Here is a 24625-nt window from a genome sequence, read left to right as displayed (position 1 = left end):
AATGTAATTTCCCTTTAAATGAGTTCCTGACCATGGTCATTCTGAGCATTCACCATCTTTGCAGATGCTGATAAAGTTAAAAGAAATCCCAATATAAGACTGTATAACGTATCAGATAAGACCTGAAAGGGCAGAAGTCAGATGTGAAAATGAGACCTGTCACAATGTTTTGAGATTGGTTGCAAGGGAAGGTTTATTTTGGAAGAGTGGAAACCAAAAACTAGTCTATTATAGCCTTTACCTCTCTAAGGAAATTTAAAATCCTTTACAGCTGTGTGCCATTAGTAAAGTGTTGAAATTTAAGTGAAATAGAAACAGCAGAAGTACAGAAAATATAACTGGCTGAAGTGACAGAAGCCTAAAAGTTAACTTTTTAACAATTCTCCATTTCACACAGCCTTGAATTACTATACTTTATGGAAAATTCCCTCAACAAACCAAGTAGACGTCTTCAACAGCAAAGTGCTTTAGGAGGTACACATCCCTAGGTAGAAATTATATATTAAAATAAATTTGTTTCAGTCATTGATTTGTTTCATATGAAATTGCTGAAAATTGCATATGGTAACAAGAGTTTCTCAACCAGTGGGTCTTGATAGTTCTGTGCAAAATCAATTGGGAACCTCATATAGGGCAATGTATTATTGCATCATCCATGTTTTAACAATTATTTTTAGAGAACCCTCTGGAGTCTGCAACATGACTGGTTGACAAACAAGGGCGACATTTTCAGTCTTAACCTGCAGAATGTGAAGTCTGTCCTGAGGTATTCACACAAACCATTAGATATCCAATGTTATAAAAATAATCATTAACAAGTTTAGAGCCTTGTGCAAAGTTAGATTTCAGTAAAGCAATCTGTGATGGGTGAAAACTGCAGCAGGTGGCTATAGTAACAGAGTGGTGGTGTTTGTATATATTTCTATAAATCAGTAAGCCTATATACAGTAATGTAATATGTAACACAAAAAAGCACTCAAATAGTTCATGTCATGAGAAAACAATGGACTATTATTACTGCATTCTTCAGTTACAAGGCAGGAAAATAACAATTTCTTTACTCACCAGCCACTGTAGAATGGTAAAAATGTACCAACCACTTTTTCAGTTTTGCCAGAATTAATTTGTAAAAATGTTTGGTTACCTGCCAAAATGGTTGCCATAGTAAACTAACTTACCAGTCAACTAGTCCACTCCAAATGGTTACCTGGTCAAGTGGTTGATTGTAGTAGTAAAACAATTAAACCAATATATACATAAAGATAGCCTAATGATAGCTGGTTAATTATTGTACCTGTCAACGTGGCTGGTGGTGGGGTTCAATAATACTTGGCTGGCAGTAATTTCCAGCCTTGCCTGTCACTGAACAGTTCCCTGCCTTTATTAAACTTATGCCAGTCCAATTTTAGTTTGTTCCCAAGGACACCCCAAAAAAAACTGTTCAGCTTAATGATAATACAGGAACACAGAATACACATTTGTTTATCGTTCAGAGGAAAGCAGAGTGTGTTTGGGGGAGAAGATAATACTTCTGAACCCACCCCCGACACCGCTCCACCCACGATCGCAGTGTGTCCCACTCTCTCTCTTTTGGTCCGTCTTATCCCTCTTTTGGTTCAGGGGACTTCTGTGGCGGCTGCTGTGATGGTTGTTGTGGTGCTGGTGGTTGGGGTGGTGTTTGCGGATCCTTGGTGGGAGCGTAGTACAGCTCCAGTGGTTTCCTAACCTTCCAGTATTTCTCATTGACCAGCTCCAGTGTCAGAGAACCATTCAACGTCTGGAAGCGAGAGGCAAAGGGAGAACTCAATATTCAGCACACTGCATTCAGGGCATTGTACTGTATTGTACTATTCACAGCCATTACTCCGTGGAGTAATGGCCCATTTGAACAGCAACAGCAATTTTCATATCACTCATGAAAAGCACTTTGGCCTACAGTATACAGTGTTTCATGTTGGAAAGATACATGCATCAATTGTATTATTCTATTCATATTGTGTCGTACTCACAGAGAACTGTCCTGTTGTCATGATGTAAATTGTGTACTGTTTCTCACTGACATTCCTCAGACTGGACCCCTCTGCTCCTCCATCTCCTCCTCTCTCCTCCCCTCCATCTTCTCGTCCCTCTGTACCTCTCTCCACCCCTGCATCTGTCTCTCCATCTGTCTGTCTCTCCTCTAGAGCAATACGGAGGGCCAGATATTTGGACAGGTGGTCCACGGTGGCGTTAGCTGTGGTCTTTACATATCTGAGAACACATGTTCACACACACACACACACACACACACACACACACACACACACACACACACACACACACACACACACACACACACACACACACACACACACACACACACACACACACACACACACACACACACACACACACACACACACACACACACACACACACACACACACACACAAATCCATGATAACAGAGAAAATGTAGCATTCAAGACACCAGTTAGCCACTTAGACCCCATCTACCTAGTTGACAAGAGTATAATAGCAGAGATAGGATGTTCCCTCATTGCGTTGTGAGAATGTAGATTGTCTATTTTGGCCGAACGTACGCCCCCCAGAATCAGGACACTATGGCTCAAGTGGTCAGGATTGCTCTGAATTCAATCAAACGTATCAAAACTAGCTTTGTGAGGGGGGATACATTCACTATAGCCACAGAAATGTTTCTCTTTTCCCACACACTGACTGTACAATGTAACCTGTCTTCTGCTATGCTAAGATGGTCAGTTAGGGTGTTTCACATGTATTCAGTCAGAGACATCCAGAGGGATAATGTAATATTTACAATGCGTTTCTGTGCCCAGTCAGATCATGCCATGTCAGGGATAATTCCTGCCTATGGGAGAGAGAGCGAGAGGATGAAGGATGGAGGGAGGGAGAGAAATGGGGGGAGGGGTAAAGAGAGCGGCTGGGAACAAAGGAGAAAGAAAGAGGCAGACGCAGAGCAGGAAAGACAGTATGGATGGAGGTGGGGGTGGGGTGAGGGATAAAGACTAATTCATGAAAGAGAGAGTTAAGGACAGACAGAACCCACTCCTCACAGCGCTACCTGGTCTGACTGTATTCTCGCCCGCTGTCGACCAGCTGGGGGTGTGGCCTGAACACCATCTCTATCTCCGAGGAGGGCCCCTCTTTCAGACGGCGCGGCGGCGGGGCGGGACTGCCAGCCTCGGAGCCCTCGTCTGAGACGCGCCTGCGCTTGCGGCTCGGACCCGGGCCCACATCCGAGGGGGTGTGGCTCCGCGAGTGACGAGGCGTGTGCGAAGGCGCCGAGTCGTGGGACAGATGGGAGCGGGCGTCGCCGTTGTCCTCCCCCCCACTGAGGGTGGCGTTGTCATTTTCCTGAGCGGTCCTCCGAGCACGCTGGACCCTGGGGTGAAAACATAAGAGGGTAGAATACGTACAGATCAGGTGGGGGGGATGAGGGGACATTTTTATATGCTGTGTCTCGCACCAGAATAGGGAAGCTAGGGTTAATGTGGTTTAAGAGTGGCTGCCTAGTGGAGAGATCCCAGGTGGCAGTTGGGAAAAGAACACTACATGCTTTTAGTTTAGCACCAGAGCCTTCTCTGTCATTCCTCTCCTACACAGTCTGTCTAAAGATACTAACGGGGAGGTGGACTGCTCCTAAAAATAAAATGTAAAAATCCCCACCCCTTCTTCCTCTGTCTCTCAGACCTGTGCCGTGCCTGTCTGCGCAGGCCCTCCTCGATGCTGGTGCTGAGTGCCTCCTTGTTGTGCAGCTGGTTGAGGCGCTCCAGCACACGGTCCTGGTGGGCCTCGTACTCGTCGCGGCTCGGGTAGATCTTGGAGATGAGCGCGTCGAAGTTGGAGTCTCGCCGCAGCGAGCGTCTCGATACCAGCTTCTTCCTGCACGTTGGACACTCCTTGTTCCTGGAGGAGAGGTGGCAAATTAGGGAGGGGAAGTGAGTGTGAACGCAGGCTGTCACACGTGTGGGTGCGTGATTGCAGTGCAGGGACTGTGTGTGTGCAACTGAAAAACGGACCCATTTTTTTAGTCTCTGGGCAGCAGCGGCTCAGGAGGGAGAGCGGCCACTTGGGAAACGGAAGGTTCCCGGTTTGATCCCTGGCGCCACGTGTTTGTATTGAAGTGTCCTTGAGCAAACACTTTACCCCCAATTTCTCTTACTCCCAATGAGCAGGTTGGTGTCTTGTATGGTTTCCTCCGCCGTTGGTGTTTGAATGGGTGAATGTCATGCATATTGTAAAGCGCTTTTGGATAAAAGGCGCTAAATAGATCTACAATTTACCCTTTAAAATGAACACTGGGGAGGATTTGACTTTGAGTGTGTGCGTGCGTGCGTCTACAAACCCTGATCTCAGTGCTGTGACGATACAGTCAGAGCAGAAACGGTGCAGACACTCCTTGGTCGTCATGGTGTTTTTCAGCATGTCCAGACAGATGGGACACATCAACTCACTGTGCAGGGCCCTGGGAGACACTGCTACTTCTGTCCCATCCATGATGGCCTCCTGAACGCACGCACACGCGCACACACACACACACACACACACACACACACACACACACACACACAACGCGCTGTGAGATTGTAGAAGAGCTATTTTTGGCTAATGTTCCCCGGTTCAAGTGCACATTGATTGATTGATTGAAGACTTTATTAGAAGTTTGCATAGGAAAAGGTAGTTTCATGACAGTGCAGTTCACCGCTACAAGGTCAACTAAAAGGAGATCCTAGTAAGCTTTTCGGCTTATTTGCACAGGAAACCTTTATGTATCTCATATGAGATCATCACACATGGTGGTTACCTGTGGACTCCTATGTAGCTCATACAGGCTGAGCTCCCAGCTCTTATTTGGGCTCTGGATGTTGACAGGCATCGCCATGGTTACTTCCCCCCACGATACCCTTACTGGATGGAGAGAGGGAACACAAAGTGGCTATTCATCATCATGTAATAATATCCACAGCAAAACAAAAACATGGCTAAATCGAGTGGAGAGCGAGCAAAAGTGTGTGTGAGTGAGAGAGACAAAATGGGAGAATGGTACGTCGTCTAATATCTAGGCTATTAATTAACAGCCATGGTAGCGGGAGACGGGGAGAGCGAATGAAAATAGAACTAGACCGGTCATTGTTGACACTGGAAGGAGCTGTCTGTGTGTCACACAAAAAGGAAGAAAGAGAGACTCGAGAGATCAACAGAACGGAGAGGCGAGACTTTGTTTTGAAACTACGAAGTTGGTTAACTTGACAGATCCCACTCGTCTTCCTCACCGCGGGGCCGCTGGCTGCACTGACAAATAACCGAACAGCGACGGACCGACGACAAGATGCACCGGACCATGCTGAACAGCTACGGGTCCGGAGAAAAGGGACACATCCATCCAGCAACCCACCTTGAAATGTGACGGGACAGTCAGTCAGTGGCCCCCGGACAGGACAGCTCTGCGGAGAATCCGACGACGAACTGTTTTGAGACCGAATGACACCAAATCCCGAGGAAACGGATCTCTGCAACAGCTACGTGCACGGACTGACACAATCAGACCTGACGCGGCGTAACGCTGCTTGCATTGCCCCCAGCAGCAGCCAACTGAGCGAAGTCAGGGAATTCAACATGACAAATCAAGAACGCAACATTTGCAAACTGTAGCCATCTTCTCGCCGGAACAACTCCCTCGATCGTCGGCTCACAAATAGTACGCGACAGCGGCTACTAGCGCTTTGTTTGAGTATATTATTTGTGTGTGTGTGTGTGTGTGTGTGTGTGTGTGTGTGTGTGTGTGTGTGTGTGTGTGTGTGTACTCTGTGTAGTGTACCCATATGAGACGAGCCAGCTGCAATTTCAGGTAGACGTGGGCCTACAGCTCAAATAATAATAATTTAATTTAAAAATATCAATATCATCTCTACACCCTCAACAGATCTCCTTTTCCATTATCAAGTAGGTCTAAAGGTCAGAACAAAGCAACAACCAGACTTTATAAATGCATCAAAAGATCTGAAAATAGAATTGAACATAGCCTGCCCTACACAGTTCCTATCGCCCGTTTGGTTATTAGTTTCAATTGATATGAATTGTTATGCATTACAACTTACAAGGTAGGCTGATATGATAAATCAATCATGTTTGACCCCAAATTAACTTCTCCAAAAACATCCACATTATTATAGTCTATATCCACAATTACATCTACAGCCACAGGGTGGTGCCATGGTAACGGCTGTTGCTAGGCGGGACCCTATGGGCGGGACAGGTGCATCAACTGGTTATTATGACTAAATAATTGCCCAGTAGCCTACCTCACACCATGCCCAATATATATGTGAATTACACTACAGCCAATGACATTATGTACGTGTTTATTTTATTTTTTTACATTTTCATGACCTGTCAAGTCAATGCTATGTGATTGGTTGCCAACACAGACATACATGTATAGACATACAGACAGAAAGTGTAATCATAAAATCTCGTTAGTCACTGAAGAAAGCACTACAAAACACTTGGACTTTTTCCCTTTCATGTTTTTACGTTCAAGTTGAAAAAAAGAAAAGAAAAAAGAGATGAATAATTATGAGATTATTGAGAATTTTAGATTTCTTGGGACCCTGCACACAGAAATGAATATCGGCCAGGGGCCCTCGCAGGGGTTAATCCGTCCCTGCGTATGTAACATACTGTACAGTAGAGTTGGATTTTAAAACTATTTATTTACTCAAGCATATAAGCTCATGACAAATGTGGTCTGAATAATTATTGACAGAGAATTCTGGAAATTACTGTCTGGAAAAGTATAGACTTTTGAAAAGGAAATGGAAAATGTGTAGGAACCCTGGATATAATTGATTGGTGTCTGTAACACTGTTCTCAAACTACCCCTTTTCCTGAGATGGATGAGTGCAATTACTTCTGCCCAAAGTTAGTCTGGTAAACCATCCTGTTAATTCACATTCTCATCACGTGACCGGGATGGTGTATCAGGCTAGCCCAAATTAAAACCCATCCAGACAGATGAACCAGTATTTATGCATGCTTTGGGAAGGGTCCTTCTGGCCCTCTAGAGTCAAGCATGGCCTTTCCTTGAGCTTGCATCTCATGTTAATCAAGAGGCACAGAGTCATTTCACCAGCCACCTTTGATCTCTGAGAGGCTGATACATTCAGGACAATTCATTTGGTCATACTTAAAATAAACCAGGCTTAATAATAACAATAATGGATGGCAACACACTTATCAATGGTCCATTCATTCATACATTTGGCTTCCTCATTGCATGGTGGCAATAGGAGACACAGGAGGAGGAAGTTGCCATGAAGCTCTCACATCTACTGCTAGCTATGGTCCATAGCATGATATAACATACTGTACATACCTGGTAACCTAAACCTATACAGACTATATACAAAAAGGTTATTAGGGTCCTTCATATCAAACTCAAAAATACCATAATTGGAAAAATATTGTTTAATTTTAGCCTACTAAACTTAATAGCACTTACAGTACATGATGCAGAAAACTCCCTCCCAATGACATGGGTTAAGAAGATAAATGTTCTGGGGGGACATTATTGTCTCAAGGAGGAAAAGCTCCTTTTGCCAATTCACTTTTTGGCAATAGACATTCTACTGTATAGTGTGCATACTGTTCCTTTGTATATAATCCTTCATCTTGGCTCAAATGTGGCCAGATTAGTCATCATGCCTAGCCTCTATTCACGCATTCTTGCTTTGCCTGTCCTCATTTGCCTGGCCTGTTTGTTTACCATAACCCTACCGTAATCTTGATGGTTGAACGGTCCCATTGTCAAATTGACTGAGGATAGATAGATGCTTTGTTTGTCCCTGCGAGAATTAATTTTGCAACAAGCATAAATACGCAATAGGCCTACAGGGGGATGTATACCAGTCATTACTTACAGTATCTAACTGTGTCTTGTCTGCTAATGCTTATGTCTATGTATGGTATTAACTGCCTGCTTTTTATGTGTGCCTTACTTTGCCTTGTGCAAACCATTTGACTTACTCTCTTAGTCTCATTTTGTATTTTTTGATTTTATTGACTTTTAATTGCTTGCATTCTTGTGTTCCGGTTTTAATGGCTATTTTAGCATCTGGTCCAAGGATAATGTTGTAACTGACCTGGCAAAAAGACTGTCACAATAACAGTCATGTTCATTTGCCTAACCCTATTGTATACTTGGTCATATGACAGTGTCATGTGAAAATAGCTACTCTGCAAGCTATACGCCTTGTGAGCTTGTAGATCAGCTATTTTGACTACTTTTCTTTGAAGAAAATGAAAATGATTTAGTTCATCAGTACATTTTGTTGAGATCAACTAGGGGCGCTGGAACTCTCAAATCCCAAGGGGAGCTGAGCTTGGAGGAGTTCAAGTTTTTTTATCCTGTTTTGGGTTATTTTTATTACGGTTTCGGGTGCTTATTCCCCGCACAACGGTGTAACAAGGAGCTGTATAGTTACTAGTTATTTTAGCACACAGTGCAACGCACAGCACGCACGCCGCACGCACACACACACACAGTCAGGGTATTATTTTTCTAACAGTTTTCTACTGTTTTTTATTCCCCATGTACAACGGTGTTAGTTTGCAACAATGAGCCTACAGACAGTTTCTAGTTCTCAAATAAATAGGCTTTGGTGTGCCATCAAAGCGGAATTTATTTTAAAACAAAATTTAAATTCGACTTCCCTTCTGACCGGAGGTGGCAAGGTGACCATGTGATTAGGTGACCATGTGATAATCAAACACCTTTTTTCAACATATTGTATTCCCCAAAGTATTAAATCAAAACATTTCTTTATTGATGTTAAATTCAGAAATATAAATATAACCTCATAACTTAAGTGCATTTTCATGTTAACCCCCTCATTTCTCTCTTTCACTTGCCCGCCCACTCACTCGTGCATGTGCGCATGTATGCACACACACACACACACACACACACACACACACACACACACACACACACACACACACACACACAGAAGGATGCATACATAATTTTACAACATTAAAGTTGTATCAGTTCATATCACGTAATGTCTAAAATAAATAGTATTCAATAAATAGAAGTCACTTTATATATACAGAATACATAGGATTAATTTCAGCAGGTCAAGTGAAGCACATTTACCATCAATACCATTAGAACTGAAATTGAACTCATTTTGTTTTTAATTGATGATGAGGATACACTGGCTGTGGTACCTGCAGTTACACCAGTAGTAGCTGTTGTTGCAGTTGTGTTAGTTGCTGGTGCAGTTGTGATTGTTGTGTTACCAGCTGTGGTAGTATTTGGGGAGTCTGTTGTGGTTGCTGTGTTTGCTGTTGAACCAGCCGGTGTAGTTGTTGAACCGCTAGCAGTAGTAGTTGTTTCTCCAGCTGTGGCAGTTGTACCACTAGCTGTGATAGTTATTGCACCAGCTGTGGTAGTTGTTGCACCAGCTGTGGTAGTTGTTGCACCAGCTGTGGTAGTTGTTGAACCAGCTGTGGTAGTTGTTGCACCAGCTGTGGTAGTTGTTGCACCAGCTGTGGTAGTTGTTGCACCAGCTGTGGTAGTTGTTGAACCAGCTGTGGAAGTTGTTGAACCAGCTGTGGCAGTTGTTGGGGCAGCTGTGGTAGCTGTTGAACCAGCTGTGGTAGTTGTTGAACCAGCTGTGGTAGTTGTTGCACCAGCTGTGGTAGTTGTTGAACCAGCTGTGGTAGTTGTTGCACCAGCTGTGGTAGTTGTTGAACCAGCTGTGGAAGTTGTTGAACCAGCTGTGGCAGTTGTTGGGGCAGCTGTGGTAGCTGTTGAACCAGCTGTGGTAGTTGTTGCACCAGCTGTGGTAGTTGTTGAACCAGCTGTGGTAGTTGTTGCACCAGCTGTGGTAGTTGTTGCACCAGCTGTGGAAGTTGTTGAACCAGCTGTGGCAGTTGTTGGGGCAGCTGTTGGGGCAGCTGTGGTAGTTGCACCAGCTATGGTAGTTGTTGCACCATCTGGGTTGGTATTTGGGCCTGCTGTGGTAGTTGTTGCACCAGCTGTGGTAGTTGTTGCACCAGCTGTGGTAGTTGTTGGGGCAGTGGAGGTAGTTGTTGCACCAGCTGTGGAAGTTGTTGAACCAGCTGTGGCAGTTGTTGGGGCAGCTGAGGTAGTTGTTGCACCAGCTGTGGTAGTTGTTGCACCAGCTGTGGAAGTTGTTGGGGCAGCTGTTGGGGCAGCTGTGGTAGTTGCACCAGCTATGGTAGTTGTTGCACCAGCTATGGTAGTTGTTGCACCAGCTGGGTTGGTATTTGGGCCTGCTGTGGTAGTTGTTGCACCAGCTGTGGTAGTTGTTGCACCAGCTGTGGTAGTTGTTGCACCAGCTGTGGCAGTTGTTGGGGCAGCTGTTGGGGCAGCTGTGGTAGTTGTTGCACCAGCTGTGGTAGTTGTTGAACCAGCTGTGGAAGTTGTTGAACCAGCTGTGGCAGTTGTTGGGGCAGCTGTGGTAGTTGTTGCACCAGCTGTGGTAGTTGTTGAACCAGCTGTGGTAGTTGTTGCACCAGCTGTGGTAGTTGTTGCACCAGCTGTGGAAGTTGTTGAACCAGCTGTGGCAGTTGTTGGGGCAGCTGTTGGGGCAGCTGTGGTAGTTGCACCAGCTATGGTAGTTGTTGCACCATCTGGGTTGGTATTTGGTCCTGCTGTGGTAGTTGTTGCACCAGCTGTGGTAGTTGTTGCACCAGCTGTGGTAGTTGTTGGGGCAGTGGAGGTAGTTGTTGCACCAGCTGTGGAAGTTGTTGAACCAGCTGTGGCAGTTGTTGGGGCAGCTGAGGTAGTTGTTGCACCAGCTGTGGTAGTTGTTGCACCAGCTGTGGAAGTTGTTGGGGCAGCTGTTGGGGCAGCTGTGGTAGTTGCACCAGCTATGGTAGTTGTTGCACCAGCTATGGTAGTTGTTGCACCAGCTGGGTTGGTATTTGGGCCTGCTGTGGTAGTTGTTACACCAGCTGTGGTAGTTGTTGCACCAGCTGTGGTAGTTGTTGCACCAGCTGTGGTAGTTGTTGCACCAGCTGTTGTAGTTATTGCACCAGCAGTGGTAGTTGTTGCACCAGCTGTTGTAGTTATTGCACCAGCTGTGGCAGTTGTTGCACCAGCTGTTGTAGTTATTGCACCAGCTGTGGTAGTTGTTGCACCAGCTGTGGTAGTTGTTGAACCAGCTGTGGTAGTTGTTGCACCAGCTGTGGTAGTTGTTGCACCAGCTGTGGAAGTTGTTGAACCAGCTGTGGCAGTTGTTGGGGCAGCTGTTGGGGCAGCTGTGGTAGTTGCACCAGCTATGGTAGTTGTTGCACCATCTGGGTTGGTATTTGGGCCTGCTGTGGTAGTTGTTGCACCAGCTGTGGTAGTTGTTGCACCAGCTGTGGTAGTTGTTGGGGCAGTGGAGGTAGTTGTTGCACCAGCTGTGGAAGTTGTTGAACCAGCTGTGGCAGTTGTTGGGGCAGCTGAGGTAGTTGTTGCACCAGCTGTGGTAGTTGTTGCACCAGCTGTGGAAGTTGTTGGGGCAGCTGTTGGGGCAGCTGTGGTAGTTGCACCAGCTATGGTAGTTGTTGCACCAGCTATGGTAGTTGTTGCACCAGCTGGGTTGGTATTTGGGCCTGCTGTGGTAGTTGTTACACCAGCTGTGGTAGTTGTTGCACCAGCTGTGGTAGTTGTTGCACCAGCTGTGGTAGTTGTTGCACCAGCTGTTGTAGTTATTGCACCAGCAGTGGTAGTTGTTGCACCAGCTGTTGTAGTTATTGCACCAGCTGTGGCAGTTGTTGCACCAGCTGTTGTAGTTATTGCACCAGCTGTGGTAGTTGTTGGGGCAGCTGTAGTAGTTGCTGGGGCAGCTGTGGTAGTTGCTGGGGCAGCTGTGGTAGTTGCTGGGGCAGCTGTAGTAGTTGCTGGGGCAGCTGTGGTAGTTGCTGGGGCAGCTGTAGTAGTTGCTGGGGCAGCTGTAGTAGTTGCTGGGGCAGCTGTGGTAGTTGCTGGGGCAGCTGTGGTAGTTGCTAGGGCAGCTGTGGTAGTTGCTGGGGCAGCTGTAGTAGTTGCTGGGGCAGCTGTAGTAGTTGCTGGGGCAGCTGTGGTAGTTGCTGGGGCAGCTGTAGTAGTTGCTGGGGCAGCTGTGGTAGTTGCTGGGGCAGCTGTGGTAGTTGCTGGGGCAGCTGTAGTAGTTGTTGCACCAGCTGTGGTAGTTGTTGCAACAGCTGTGGTAGTTGTTGCACCAGCTGTGGTAGTTGTTGCACCAGCCGTGGTAGTTGTTGCACCAGCTGTGGTAGTTGTTGCACCAGCTGTGGTAGTTGTTGCACCAGCTGGGGCAGATGTGGTAGTTGTTGGGGCAGCTGTGGTAGTTGTTGGGGCAGCTGTAGTAGTTGCTGGGGCAGCTGTGGTAGTTGTTGGGGCAGCTGTGGTAGTTGTTGGGGCAGCTGTAGTAGTTACTGGGGCAGCTGTGGTCGTTGCTGCACCAGCTGTGGTAGTTGTTGCACCAGCTGGGGCAGATGTGGTAGTTGTTGGGGCAGCTGTGGTAGTTGTTGCACCAGCTGTGGTAGTTGTTGCACCAGCTGGGGCAGATGTGGTAGTTGTTGGGGCAGCTGTGGTAGTTGTTGGGGCAGCTGTAGTAGTTGCTGGGGCAGCTGTGGTAGTTGTTGGGGCAGCTGTGGTAGTTGTTGGGGCAGCTGTAGTAGTTACTGGGGCAGCTGTGGTAGTTGTTGGGGCAGCTGTGGTAGTTGTTGGGGCAGCTGTAGTAGTTACTGGGGCAGCTGTGGTAGTTGCTGGGGCAGCTGTGGTAGTTGCTGGGGCAGCTGTGGTAGTTGTTGGGGCAGCTGTAGTAGTTGTTGGGGTAGCTGTGGTAGTTGCTGGGGCAGCTGTAGTAGTTACTGGGGCAGCTGTAGTAGTTGCTGGGGCAGCTGTGGTAGTTGTTGCACCAGCTGTGGTAGTTGTTGCACCAGCTGTGGTAGTTGTTGCACCAGCCATGGTAGTTGTTGGGGCAGCTGTGGTAGTTGTTGGGGCAGCTGTGGTAGTTATTGCACCAGCTGTGGTAGTTGTTGCACCAGCTGTGGTAGTTGTTGCACCAGCTGTGGTAGTAGTTGGGGCAGCTGTGGTAGTTATTGCACCAGCTGTGGTAGTTGTTGCACCAGCTGTGGTAGTAGTTGGGGCAGCTGTGGTAGTTATTGCACCAGCTGTGGTAGTTATTGCACCAGCTGTGGTAGTTGTTGCACCAGCTGTGGTAGTTGTTGCAGCCATATGAGTTGTTAGGTCTGCTGTGGTAAAGTGACATCATCAGTATCTTGTTTGGCCTCTGAATCACATCCCCAGTTGAATTTAAAGTTATGATAAGAATGTATGTGAAGCACATGTCTATAATGTTTTATAAACATAATGCATTATAATCTGCTTATTTTACCATTAATTATAGCTATAAGCACTCATACATTTCATATTTCTGTATACCAATAATCATAACGCATAAAGGATTTTAATGACTTAGTCAATAATACTTAATAATTTCTGTTCACTCCCATACAGTAACAAACAGTCTAGCCCAAATTGTTATCTAAAATGTGAGTGAAATTGATAGAACAATACAAAATGACTGGTCGCGCAGGCTTTGTCTTTTGGCACGATCATCGTGTGTTACTCTCATACTTAGATATCATAGTGTGTATACAATGATAATACACTGTGATCCTGGCCAAAAGATAAAGTCTGTGAGTGTCCAGAAATTATAAAGTATTGTGATACTTCCCGTTTATGTTTTACAATCGTTGTTTAAAATCGTAGTTAGAATCGTTGTTTACAATGCATTAATTGCGACCGTCAGGGAGCAGTTTACTATGAAAACCTCCACCGGCCGTCCGTCAGTCGGTCGGTCGGTCACACGTCACACGTCACACCTTTGCCCTGCTCATATCTCCGCATCAGTATGACATCACACCACATGTGTACACAAACCTTTGTGTACGTTGCTGTGGCAACAGTCTGTTGTTGCTGGTTTGTTAGTGTACGTTAGCAACCACCTTAGCAACCATGGTTTTACCCTAGCAACCAACTGTTTACCCTAGCAACCAACTGTTTACCATAGCAACCATGTTTTTTTTACCCTAGCAACCAACTGTTTACCATAGCAACCAGATACGCAGAGCAGGGATCTCCATATATGGGCATAAACAGGTGACATCACACTGATGTCAGATACTCAGAGCAGGGATTTCTCCATAATATATGGGCATAAAAGGGATTCTGTTAGGGATCTCCATATATGGGCATAAAAGGGATTCTGTTAGGGATCTCCATATATGGGCATACAAGGGATTCTGTTAGGGATCTCCATATATGGGCATAAAAGGGATTCTGTTAGGGATCTCCATATATGGGCATAAAAGGGATTCTGTTAGGGATCTCCATATATGGGCATAAAAGGGATTCTGTTAGGGATCTCCATATATGGGCATAAAAGGGATTCTGTTAGGGATCTCCATATATGGGCATTGGGCATAAAAGGGATTCTGTTAGGGATCTCCATATATGGGCATAAAAGGGATTCTGTTAGCTGTTAGTGATCTCCATATATGGGCATAAAAGGGATGCTGTTAGGGATCTCCATATATGGGCATAAAAGGGATTCTGTTAGGGATCTCCATATATGGGCAATGCATGAAAGGGATTCTGTTAGGGATCTCCATATATGGGCATAAAAGGGATTGTATCCCAGATGATGCCCTGTTAGGAGATCCACACTAACAGAATCCATATATGGTCCTACCGACAGCTGCTATAAGCCAACCCTGGCGATAAGGTCTGAGTCGAAGAAATGCTTCTTTCCTGGCAAGAATTGCCCCTTTATACTGTAGGGCTCGTTTGTGTATTGTATGACATCACGCCACATCATCGGCTGAGGACTGTGTGATGTCATCATATCTCCATATATGGAGACATAAGTTGCTCATGCCCAAATATGGGCTGGTGAGGTCAGACTTAGTGTGATGCGTAGGTTATCTCCATATATGGAGATTCAACTTCAATGAGTAACCATGGCAAACTGTCAACTGCCCGTATGTCTTGATAATTGGTAAAACAAATGTTTTGGCCTATTTGTGGAGATAAGCGACCAACGGTCGCTTATCTCCCGATTAGGGAGTCTTACTGGTACATGAAGTCTATGTAAAACGTATAATATAATTTTATAGTTTATCATAATGCATCAAGCCTTCTGTGGAAAATGTTATAATGCATTGCAGTCAGTGTGGGAGAGGGAGCACCTTGTTTGATTTAAAGGCTAAAACACTATATTGTGATAGTAATCATAGACTGTTTGTTCAGTAACAGTCCCCCTGTCTCTCCAAATCTTTAATAAACAGAAAATACATTTTCAGGTAGGTGACCACATTTCAGCCAATCAGGAAAGAGTACCCAGTGTTCTAGTTCCCATTTTGTCTTCTCATCACATTCACTTGTTTAATCTGTCCTGACTGAGTTCTCCTGATTTGATCAAATGAGTATCCTGACCTGAAAATGCATTTACATCTGTTTAATAGAGCTGGAGAGACATGGAGACTCCTGTTACTAAACAAAGACACTATAGCAATGAGTACTATCACAATATAGAGATATTTAACAAAAATATACCTACACATTCAGGAATGGAATTACTTTACTTAGGATTAAAAACACACACACACACACACACACACACACACACACAACGCGCTGTGAGATTGTAGAAGAGCTATTTTTGGCTAATGTTCCCCGGTTCAAGTGCACATTGATTGATTGATTGAAGACTTTATTAGAAGTTTGCATAGGAAAAGGTAGTTTCATGACAGTGCAGTTCACCGCTACAAGGTCAACTAAAAGGAGATCCTAGTAAGCTTTTCGGCTTATTTGCACAGGAAACCTTTATGTATCTCATATGAGATCATCACACATGGTGGTTACCTGTGGACTCCTATGTAGCTCATACAGGCTGAGCTCCCAGCTCTTATTTGGGCTCTGGATGTTGACAGGCATCGCCATGGTTACTTCCCCCCACGATACCCTTACTGGATGGAGAGAGGGAACACAAAGTGGCTATTCATCATCATGTAATAATATCCACAGCAAAACAAAAACATGGCTAAATCGAGTGGAGAGCGAGCAAAAGTGTGTGTGAGTGAGAGAGACAAAATGGGAGAATGGTACGTCGTCTAATATCTAGGCTATTAATTAACAGCCATGGTAGCGGGAGACGGGGAGAGCGAATGAAAATAGAACTAGACCGGTCATTGTTGACACTGGAAGGAGCTGTCTGTGTGTCACACAAAAAGGAAGAAAGAGAGACTCGAGAGATCAACAGAACGGAGAGGCGAGACTTTGTTTTGAAACTACGAAGTTGGTTAACTTGACAGATCCCACTCGTCTTCCTCACCGCGGGGCCGCTGGCTGCACTGACAAATAACCGAACAGCGACGGACCGACGACAAGATGCACCGGACCATGCTGAACAGCTACGGGTCCGGAGAAAAGGGACACATCCATCCAGCAACCCACCTTGAAATGTGACGGGACAGTCAGTCAGTGGCCCCCGGACAGGACAGCTCTGCGGAGAATCCGACGACGAACTGTTTTGAGACCGAATGACACCAAATCCCGAGGAAACGGATCTCTGCAACAGCTACGTGCACGGACTGACACAATCAGACCTGACGCGGCGTAACGCTGCTTGCATTGCCCCCAGCAGCAGCCAACTGAGCGAAGTCAGGGAATTCAACATGACAAATCAAGAACGCAACATTTGCAAACTGTAGCCATCTTCTCGCCGGAACAACTCCCTCGATCGTCGGCTCACAAATAGTACGCGACAGCGGCTACTAGCGCTTTGTTTGAGTATATTATTTGTGTGTGTGTGTGTGTGTGTGTGTGTGTGTGTGTGTGTGTGTGTGTGTGTGTACTCTGTGTAGTGTACCCATATGAGACGAGCCAGCTGCAATTTCAGGTAGACGTGGGCCTACAGCTCAAATAATAATAATTTAATTTAAAAATATCAATATCATCTCTACACCCTCAACAGATCTCCTTTTCCATTATCAAGTAGGTCTAAAGGTCAGAACAAAGCAACAACCAGACTTTATAAATGCATCAAAAGATCTGAAAATAGAATTGAACATAGCCTGCCCTACACAGTTCCTATCGCCCGTTTGGTTATTAGTTTCAATTGATATGAATTGTTATGCATTACAACTTACAAGGTAGGCTGATATGATAAATCAATCATGTTTGACCCCAAATTAACTTCTCCAAAAACATCCACATTATTATAGTCTATATCCACAATTACATCTACAGCCACAGGGTGGTGCCATGGTAACGGCTGTTGCTAGGCGGGACCCTATGGGCGGGACAGGTGCATCAACTGGTTATTATGACTAAATAATTGCCCAGTAGCCTACCTCACACCATGCCCAATATATATGTGAATTACACTACAGCCAATGACATTATGTACGTGTTTATTTTATTTTTTTACATTTTCATGACCTGTCAAGTCAATGCTATGTGATTGGTTGCCAACACAGACATACATGTATAGACATACAGACAGAAAGTGTAATCATAAAATCTCGTTAGTCACTGAAGAAAGCACTACAAAACACTTGGACTTTTTCCCTTTCATGTTTTTACGTTCAAGTTGAAAAAAAGAAAAGAAAAAAGAGATGAATAATTATGAGATTATTGAGAATTTTAGATTTCTTGGGACCCTGCACACAGAAATGAATATCGGCCAGGGGCCCTCGCAGGGGTTAATCCGTCCCTGCGTATGTAACATACTGTACAGTAGAGTTGGATTTTAAAACTATTTATTTACTCAAGCATATAAGCTCATGACAAATGTGGTCTGAATAATTATTGACAGAGAATTCTGGAAATTACTGTCTGGAAAAGTATAGACTTTTGAAAAGGAAATGGAAAATGTGTAGGAACCCTGGATATAATTGATTGGTGTCTGTAACACTGTTCTCAAACTACCCCTTTTCCTGAGATGGATGAGTGCAATTACTTCTGCCCAAAGTTAGTCTGGTAAACCATCCTGTTAATTCACATTCTCATCACGTGACCGGGATGGTGTATCAGGCTAGCCCAAATTAAAACCCATCCAGACAGATGAACCAGTATTTATGCATGCTTTGGGAAGGGTCCTTCTGGCCCTCTAGAGTCAAGCATGGCCTTTCCTTGAGCTTGCATCTCATGTTAATCAAGAGGCACAGAGTCATTTCACCAGCCACCTTTGATCTCTGAGAGGCTGATACATTCAGGACAATTCATTTGGTCATACTTAAAATAAACCAGGCTTAATAATAACAATAATGGATGGCAACACACTTATCAATGGTCCATTCATTCATACATTTGGCTTCCTCATTGCATGGTGGCAATAGGAGACACAGGAGGAGGAAGTTGCCATGAAGCTCTCACATCTACTGCTAGCTATGGTCCATAGCATGATATAACATACTGTACATACCTGGTAACCTAAACCTATACAGACTATATACAAAAAGGTTATTAGGGTCCTTCATATCAAACTCAAAAATACCATAATTGGAAAAATATTGTTTAATTTTAGCCTACTAAACTTAATAGCACTTACAGTACATGATGCAGAAAACTCCCTCCCAATGACATGGGTTAAGAAGATAAATGTTCTGGGGGGACATTATTGTCTCAAGGAGGAAAAGCTCCTTTTGCCAATTCACTTTTTGGCAATAGACATTCTACTGTATAGTGTGCATACTGTTCCTTTGTATATAATCCTTCATCTTGGCTCAAATGTGGCCAGATTAGTCATCATGCCTAGCCTCTATTCACGCATTCTTGCTTTGCCTGTCCTCATTTGCCTGGCCTGTTTGTTTACCATAACCCTACCGTAATCTTGATGGTTGAACGGTCCCATTGTCAAATTGACTGAGGATAGATAGATGCTTTGTTTGTCCCTGCGAGAATTAATTTTGCAACAAGCATAAATACGCAATAGGCCTACAGGGGGATGTATACCAGTCATTACTTACAGTATCTAACTGTGTCTTGTCTGCTAATGCTTATGTCTATGTATGGTATTAACTGCCTGCTTTTTATGTGTGCCTTACTTTGCCTTGTGCAAACCATTTGACTTACTCTCTTAGTCTCATTTTGTATTTTTTGATTTTATTGACTTTTAATTGCTTGCATTCTTGTGTTCCGGTTTTAATGGCTATTTTAGCATCTGGTCCAAGGATAATGTTGTAACTGACCTGGCAAAAAGACTGTCACAATAACAGTCATGTTCATTTGCCTAACCCTATTGTATACTTGGTCATATGACAGTGTCATGTGAAAATAGCTACTCTGCAAGCTATACGCCTTGTGAGCTTGTAGATCAGCTATTTTGACTACTTTTCTTTGAAGAAAATGAAAATGATTTAGTTCATCAGTACATTTTGTTGAGATCAACTAGGGGCGCTGGAACTCTCAAATCCCAAGGGGAGCTGAGCTTGGAGGAGTTCAAGTTTTTTTATCCTGTTTTGGGTTATTTTTATTACGGTTTCGGGTGCTTATTCCCCGCACAACGGTGTAACAAGGAGCTGTATAGTTACTAGTTATTTTAGCACACAGTGCAACGCACAGCACGCACGCCGCACGCACACACACACACACACAGTCAGGGTATTATTTTTCTAACAGTTTTCTACTGTTTTTTATTCCCCATGTACAACGGTGTTAGTTTGCAACAATGAGCCTACAGACAGTTTCTAGTTCTCAAATAAATAGGCTTTGGTGTGCCATCAAAGCGGAATTTATTTTAAAACAAAATTTAAATTCGACTTCCCTTCTGACCGGAGGTGGCAAGGTGACCATGTGATTAGGTGACCATGTGATAATCAAACACCTTTTTTCAACATATTGTATTCCCCAAAGTATTAAATCAAAACATTTCTTTATTGATGTTAAATTCAGAAATATAAATATAACCTCATAACTTAAGTGCATTTTCATGTTAACCCCCTCATTTCTCTCTTTCACTTGCCCGCCCACTCACTCGTGCATGTGCGCATGTATGCACACACACACACACACACACACACACACACACACACACACACACACACACACACACACACACACACAGAAGGATGCATACATAATTTTACAACATTAAAGTTGTATCAGTTCATATCACGTAATGTCTAAAATAAATAGTATTCAATAAATAGAAGTCACTTTATATATACAGAATACATAGGATTAATTTCAGCAGGTCAAGTGAAGCACATTTACCATCAATACCATTAGAACTGAAATTGAACTCATTTTGTTTTTAATTGATGATGAGGATACACTGGCTGTGGTACCTGCAGTTACACCAGTAGTAGCTGTTGTTGCAGTTGTGTTAGTTGCTGGTGCAGTTGTGATTGTTGTGTTACCAGCTGTGGTAGTATTTGGGGAGTCTGTTGTGGTTGCTGTGTTTGCTGTTGAACCAGCCGGTGTAGTTGTTGAACCGCTAGCAGTAGTAGTTGTTTCTCCAGCTGTGGCAGTTGTACCACTAGCTGTGATAGTTATTGCACCAGCTGTGGTAGTTGTTGCACCAGCTGTGGTAGTTGTTGCACCAGCTGTGGTAGTTGTTGAACCAGCTGTGGTAGTTGTTGCACCAGCTGTGGTAGTTGTTGCACCAGCTGTGGTAGTTGTTGCACCAGCTGTGGTAGTTGTTGAACCAGCTGTGGAAGTTGTTGAACCAGCTGTGGCAGTTGTTGGGGCAGCTGTGGTAGCTGTTGAACCAGCTGTGGTAGTTGTTGAACCAGCTGTGGTAGTTGTTGCACCAGCTGTGGTAGTTGTTGAACCAGCTGTGGTAGTTGTTGCACCAGCTGTGGTAGTTGTTGAACCAGCTGTGGAAGTTGTTGAACCAGCTGTGGCAGTTGTTGGGGCAGCTGTGGTAGCTGTTGAACCAGCTGTGGTAGTTGTTGCACCAGCTGTGGTAGTTGTTGAACCAGCTGTGGTAGTTGTTGCACCAGCTGTGGTAGTTGTTGCACCAGCTGTGGAAGTTGTTGAACCAGCTGTGGCAGTTGTTGGGGCAGCTGTTGGGGCAGCTGTGGTAGTTGCACCAGCTATGGTAGTTGTTGCACCATCTGGGTTGGTATTTGGGCCTGCTGTGGTAGTTGTTGCACCAGCTGTGGTAGTTGTTGCACCAGCTGTGGTAGTTGTTGGGGCAGTGGAGGTAGTTGTTGCACCAGCTGTGGAAGTTGTTGAACCAGCTGTGGCAGTTGTTGGGGCAGCTGAGGTAGTTGTTGCACCAGCTGTGGTAGTTGTTGCACCAGCTGTGGAAGTTGTTGGGGCAGCTGTTGGGGCAGCTGTGGTAGTTGCACCAGCTATGGTAGTTGTTGCACCAGCTATGGTAGTTGTTGCACCAGCTGGGTTGGTATTTGGGCCTGCTGTGGTAGTTGTTGCACCAGCTGTGGTAGTTGTTGCACCAGCTGTGGTAGTTGTTGCACCAGCTGTGGCAGTTGTTGGGGCAGCTGTTGGGGCAGCTGTGGTAGTTGTTGCACCAGCTGTGGTAGTTGTTGAACCAGCTGTGGAAGTTGTTGAACCAGCTGTGGCAGTTGTTGGGGCAGCTGTGGTAGTTGTTGCACCAGCTGTGGTAGTTGTTGAACCAGCTGTGGTAGTTGTTGCACCAGCTGTGGTAGTTGTTGCACCAGCTGTGGAAGTTGTTGAACCAGCTGTGGCAGTTGTTGGGGCAGCTGTTGGGGCAGCTGTGGTAGTTGCACCAGCTATGGTAGTTGTTGCACCATCTGGGTTGGTATTTGGTCCTGCTGTGGTAGTTGTTGCACCAGCTGTGGTAGTTGTTGCACCAGCTGTGGTAGTTGTTGGGGCAGTGGAGGTAGTTGTTGCACCAGCTGTGGAAGTTGTTGAACCAGCTGTGGCAGTTGTTGGGGCAGCTGAGGTAGTTGTTGCACCAGCTGTGGTAGTTGTTGCACCAGCTGTGGAAGTTGTTGGGGCAGCTGTTGGGGCAGCTGTGGTAGTTGCACCAGCTATGGTAGTTGTTGCACCAGCTATGGTAGTTGTTGCACCAGCTGGGTTGGTATTTGGGCCTGCTGTGGTAGTTGTTACACCAGCTGTGGTAGTTGTTGCACCAGCTGTGGTAGTTGTTGCACCAGCTGTGGTAGTTGTTGCACCAGCTGTTGTAGTTATTGCACCAGCAGTGGTAGTTGTTGCACCAGCTGTTGTAGTTATTGCACCAGCTGTGGCAGTTGTTGCACCAGCTGTTGTAGTTATTGCACCAGCTGTGGTAGTTGTTGCACCAGCTGTGGTAGTTGTTGAACCAGCTGTGGTAGTTGTTGCACCAGCTGTGGTAGTTGTTGCACCAGCTGTGGAAGTTGTTGAACCAGCTGTGGCAGTTGTTGGGGCAGCTGTTGGGGCAGCTGTGGTAGTTGCACCAGCTATGGTAGTTGTTGCACCATCTGGGTTGGTATTTGGGCCTGCTGTGGTAGTTGTTGCACCAGCTGTGGTAGTTGTTGCACCAGCTGTGGTAGTTGTTGGGGCAGTGGAGGTAGTTGTTGCACCAGCTGTGGAAGTTGTTGAACCAGCTGTGGCAGTTGTTGGGGCAGCTGAGGTAGTTGTTGCACCAGCTGTGGTAGTTGTTGCACCAGCTGTGGAAGTTGTTGGGGCAGCTGTTGGGGCAGCTGTGGTAGTTGCACCAGCTATGGTAGTTGTTGCACCAGCTATGGTAGTTGTTGCACCAGCTGGGTTGGTATTTGGGCCTGCTGTGGTAGTTGTTACACCAGCTGTGGTAGTTGTTGCACCAGCTGTGGTAGTTGTTGCACCAGCTGTGGTAGTTGTTGCACCAGCTGTTGTAGTTATTGCACCAGCAGTGGTAGTTGTTGCACCAGCTGTTGTAGTTATTGCACCAGCTGTGGCAGTTGTTGCACCAGCTGTTGTAGTTATTGCACCAGCTGTGGTAGTTGTTGGGGCAGCTGTAGTAGTTGCTGGGGCAGCTGTGGTAGTTGCTGGGGCAGCTGTGGTAGTTGCTGGGGCAGCTGTAGTAGTTGCTGGGGCAGCTGTGGTAGTTGCTGGGGCAGCTGTAGTAGTTGCTGGGGCAGCTGTAGTAGTTGCTGGGGCAGCTGTGGTAGTTGCTGGGGCAGCTGTGGTAGTTGCTAGGGCAGCTGTGGTAGTTGCTGGGGCAGCTGTAGTAGTTGCTGGGGCAGCTGTAGTAGTTGCTGGGGCAGCTGTGGTAGTTGCTGGGGCAGCTGTAGTAGTTGCTGGGGCAGCTGTGGTAGTTGCTGGGGCAGCTGTGGTAGTTGCTGGGGCAGCTGTAGTAGTTGTTGCACCAGCTGTGGTAGTTGTTGCAACAGCTGTGGTAGTTGTTGCACCAGCTGTGGTAGTTGTTGCACCAGCCGTGGTAGTTGTTGCACCAGCTGTGGTAGTTGTTGCACCAGCTGTGGTAGTTGTTGCACCAGCTGGGGCAGATGTGGTAGTTGTTGGGGCAGCTGTGGTAGTTGTTGGGGCAGCTGTAGTAGTTGCTGGGGCAGCTGTGGTAGTTGTTGGGGCAGCTGTGGTAGTTGTTGGGGCAGCTGTAGTAGTTACTGGGGCAGCTGTGGTCGTTGCTGCACCAGCTGTGGTAGTTGTTGCACCAGCTGGGGCAGATGTGGTAGTTGTTGGGGCAGCTGTGGTAGTTGTTGCACCAGCTGTGGTAGTTGTTGCACCAGCTGGGGCAGATGTGGTAGTTGTTGGGGCAGCTGTGGTAGTTGTTGGGGCAGCTGTAGTAGTTGCTGGGGCAGCTGTGGTAGTTGTTGGGGCAGCTGTGGTAGTTGTTGGGGCAGCTGTAGTAGTTACTGGGGCAGCTGTGGTAGTTGTTGGGGCAGCTGTGGTAGTTGTTGGGGCAGCTGTAGTAGTTACTGGGGCAGCTGTGGTAGTTGCTGGGGCAGCTGTGGTAGTTGCTGGGGCAGCTGTGGTAGTTGTTGGGGCAGCTGTAGTAGTTGTTGGGGTAGCTGTGGTAGTTGCTGGGGCAGCTGTAGTAGTTACTGGGGCAGCTGTAGTAGTTGCTGGGGCAGCTGTGGTAGTTGTTGCACCAGCTGTGGTAGTTGTTGCACCAGCTGTGGTAGTTGTTGCACCAGCCATGGTAGTTGTTGGGGCAGCTGTGGTAGTTGTTGGGGCAGCTGTGGTAGTTATTGCACCAGCTGTGGTAGTTGTTGCACCAGCTGTGGTAGTTGTTGCACCAGCTGTGGTAGTAGTTGGGGCAGCTGTGGTAGTTATTGCACCAGCTGTGGTAGTTGTTGCACCAGCTGTGGTAGTAGTTGGGGCAGCTGTGGTAGTTATTGCACCAGCTGTGGTAGTTATTGCACCAGCTGTGGTAGTTGTTGCACCAGCTGTGGTAGTTGTTGCAGCCATATGAGTTGTTAGGTCTGCTGTGGTAAAGTGACATCATCAGTATCTTGTTTGGCCTCTGAATCACATCCCCAGTTGAATTTAAAGTTATGATAACAATGTATGTGAAGCACATGTCTATAATGTTTTATAAACATAATGCATTATAATCTGCTTATTTTACCATTAATTATAGCTATAAGCACTCATACATTTCATATTTCTG

At 45.7% G+C, this 24625-nt stretch overlaps 2 protein-coding genes across 3 annotated transcripts; both read right to left on the bottom strand.

The window, feature by feature from the left end:
• Window positions 1-210: 210 nt before the first annotated feature.
• Window positions 211-5681, bottom strand: LOC308292684 (E3 ubiquitin-protein ligase RING2-A-like). 2 transcript variants are annotated; one of them, XM_080735088.1, is made up of 7 exons: window positions 5416-5681; window positions 4825-4928; window positions 4366-4526; window positions 3687-3926; window positions 3082-3402; window positions 2010-2250; window positions 211-1777 (listed from the first exon to the last, which is right to left on the bottom strand). In XM_080735088.1, the coding sequence occupies exons 2-7, from the start codon at window positions 4900-4902 to the stop codon at window positions 1601-1603; spliced, it is 1218 nt and encodes a 405-aa protein (XP_080591214.1). In that variant the 5' UTR covers window positions 4903-4928; window positions 5416-5681; the 3' UTR covers window positions 211-1600. The 2 variants fall into 2 exon arrangements, with proteins under 2 accessions (XP_080591214.1, XP_080591215.1); XM_080735089.1 differs by having other exon boundaries at window positions 3711-3926.
• Window positions 5682-17065: 11384 nt separating this feature from the next.
• On the bottom strand, window positions 17066-24153 carry LOC308293124 (uncharacterized protein; the record flags this gene model as incomplete). The annotated part of the gene is made up of 2 exons (XM_080735558.1): window positions 17066-17106; window positions 23490-24153. 2 exons carry the CDS (start codon window positions 24151-24153, stop codon window positions 17066-17068), a joined length of 705 nt encoding a protein of 234 aa, XP_080591684.1.
• Window positions 24154-24625: the final 472 nt, after the last annotated feature.

The sequence above is a fragment of the Nannobrachium achirus genome (assembly GCF_963921795.1).
Source record: "Nannobrachium achirus genome assembly, chromosome: 10".
In the NCBI taxonomy this organism is placed as follows: Eukaryota; Metazoa; Chordata; class Actinopteri; order Myctophiformes; family Myctophidae; genus Nannobrachium; species Nannobrachium achirus.
Note: the sequence above shows the minus strand (reverse complement) of the source record. Positions and strands in the feature narration are given on the sequence as shown.

Coding starts and splice junctions, on each gene's coding strand:
- LOC308292684 (XM_080735088.1), bottom strand. CDS start 4,902: ATGGCGATGCCTGTCAACATCCAGAGCCCAAATAAGAGCTGGGAGCTC. Junction 4,527..4,824: donor AGCTACATAGGAGTCCACAG/GTAACCACCATG, acceptor GCGTGCGTTCAG/GAGGCCATCATGGATGGGAC. Junction 3,927..4,365: donor GTCACAGCACTGAGATCAGG/GTTTGTAGACGC, acceptor CCTCTCCTCCAG/GAACAAGGAGTGTCCAACGT.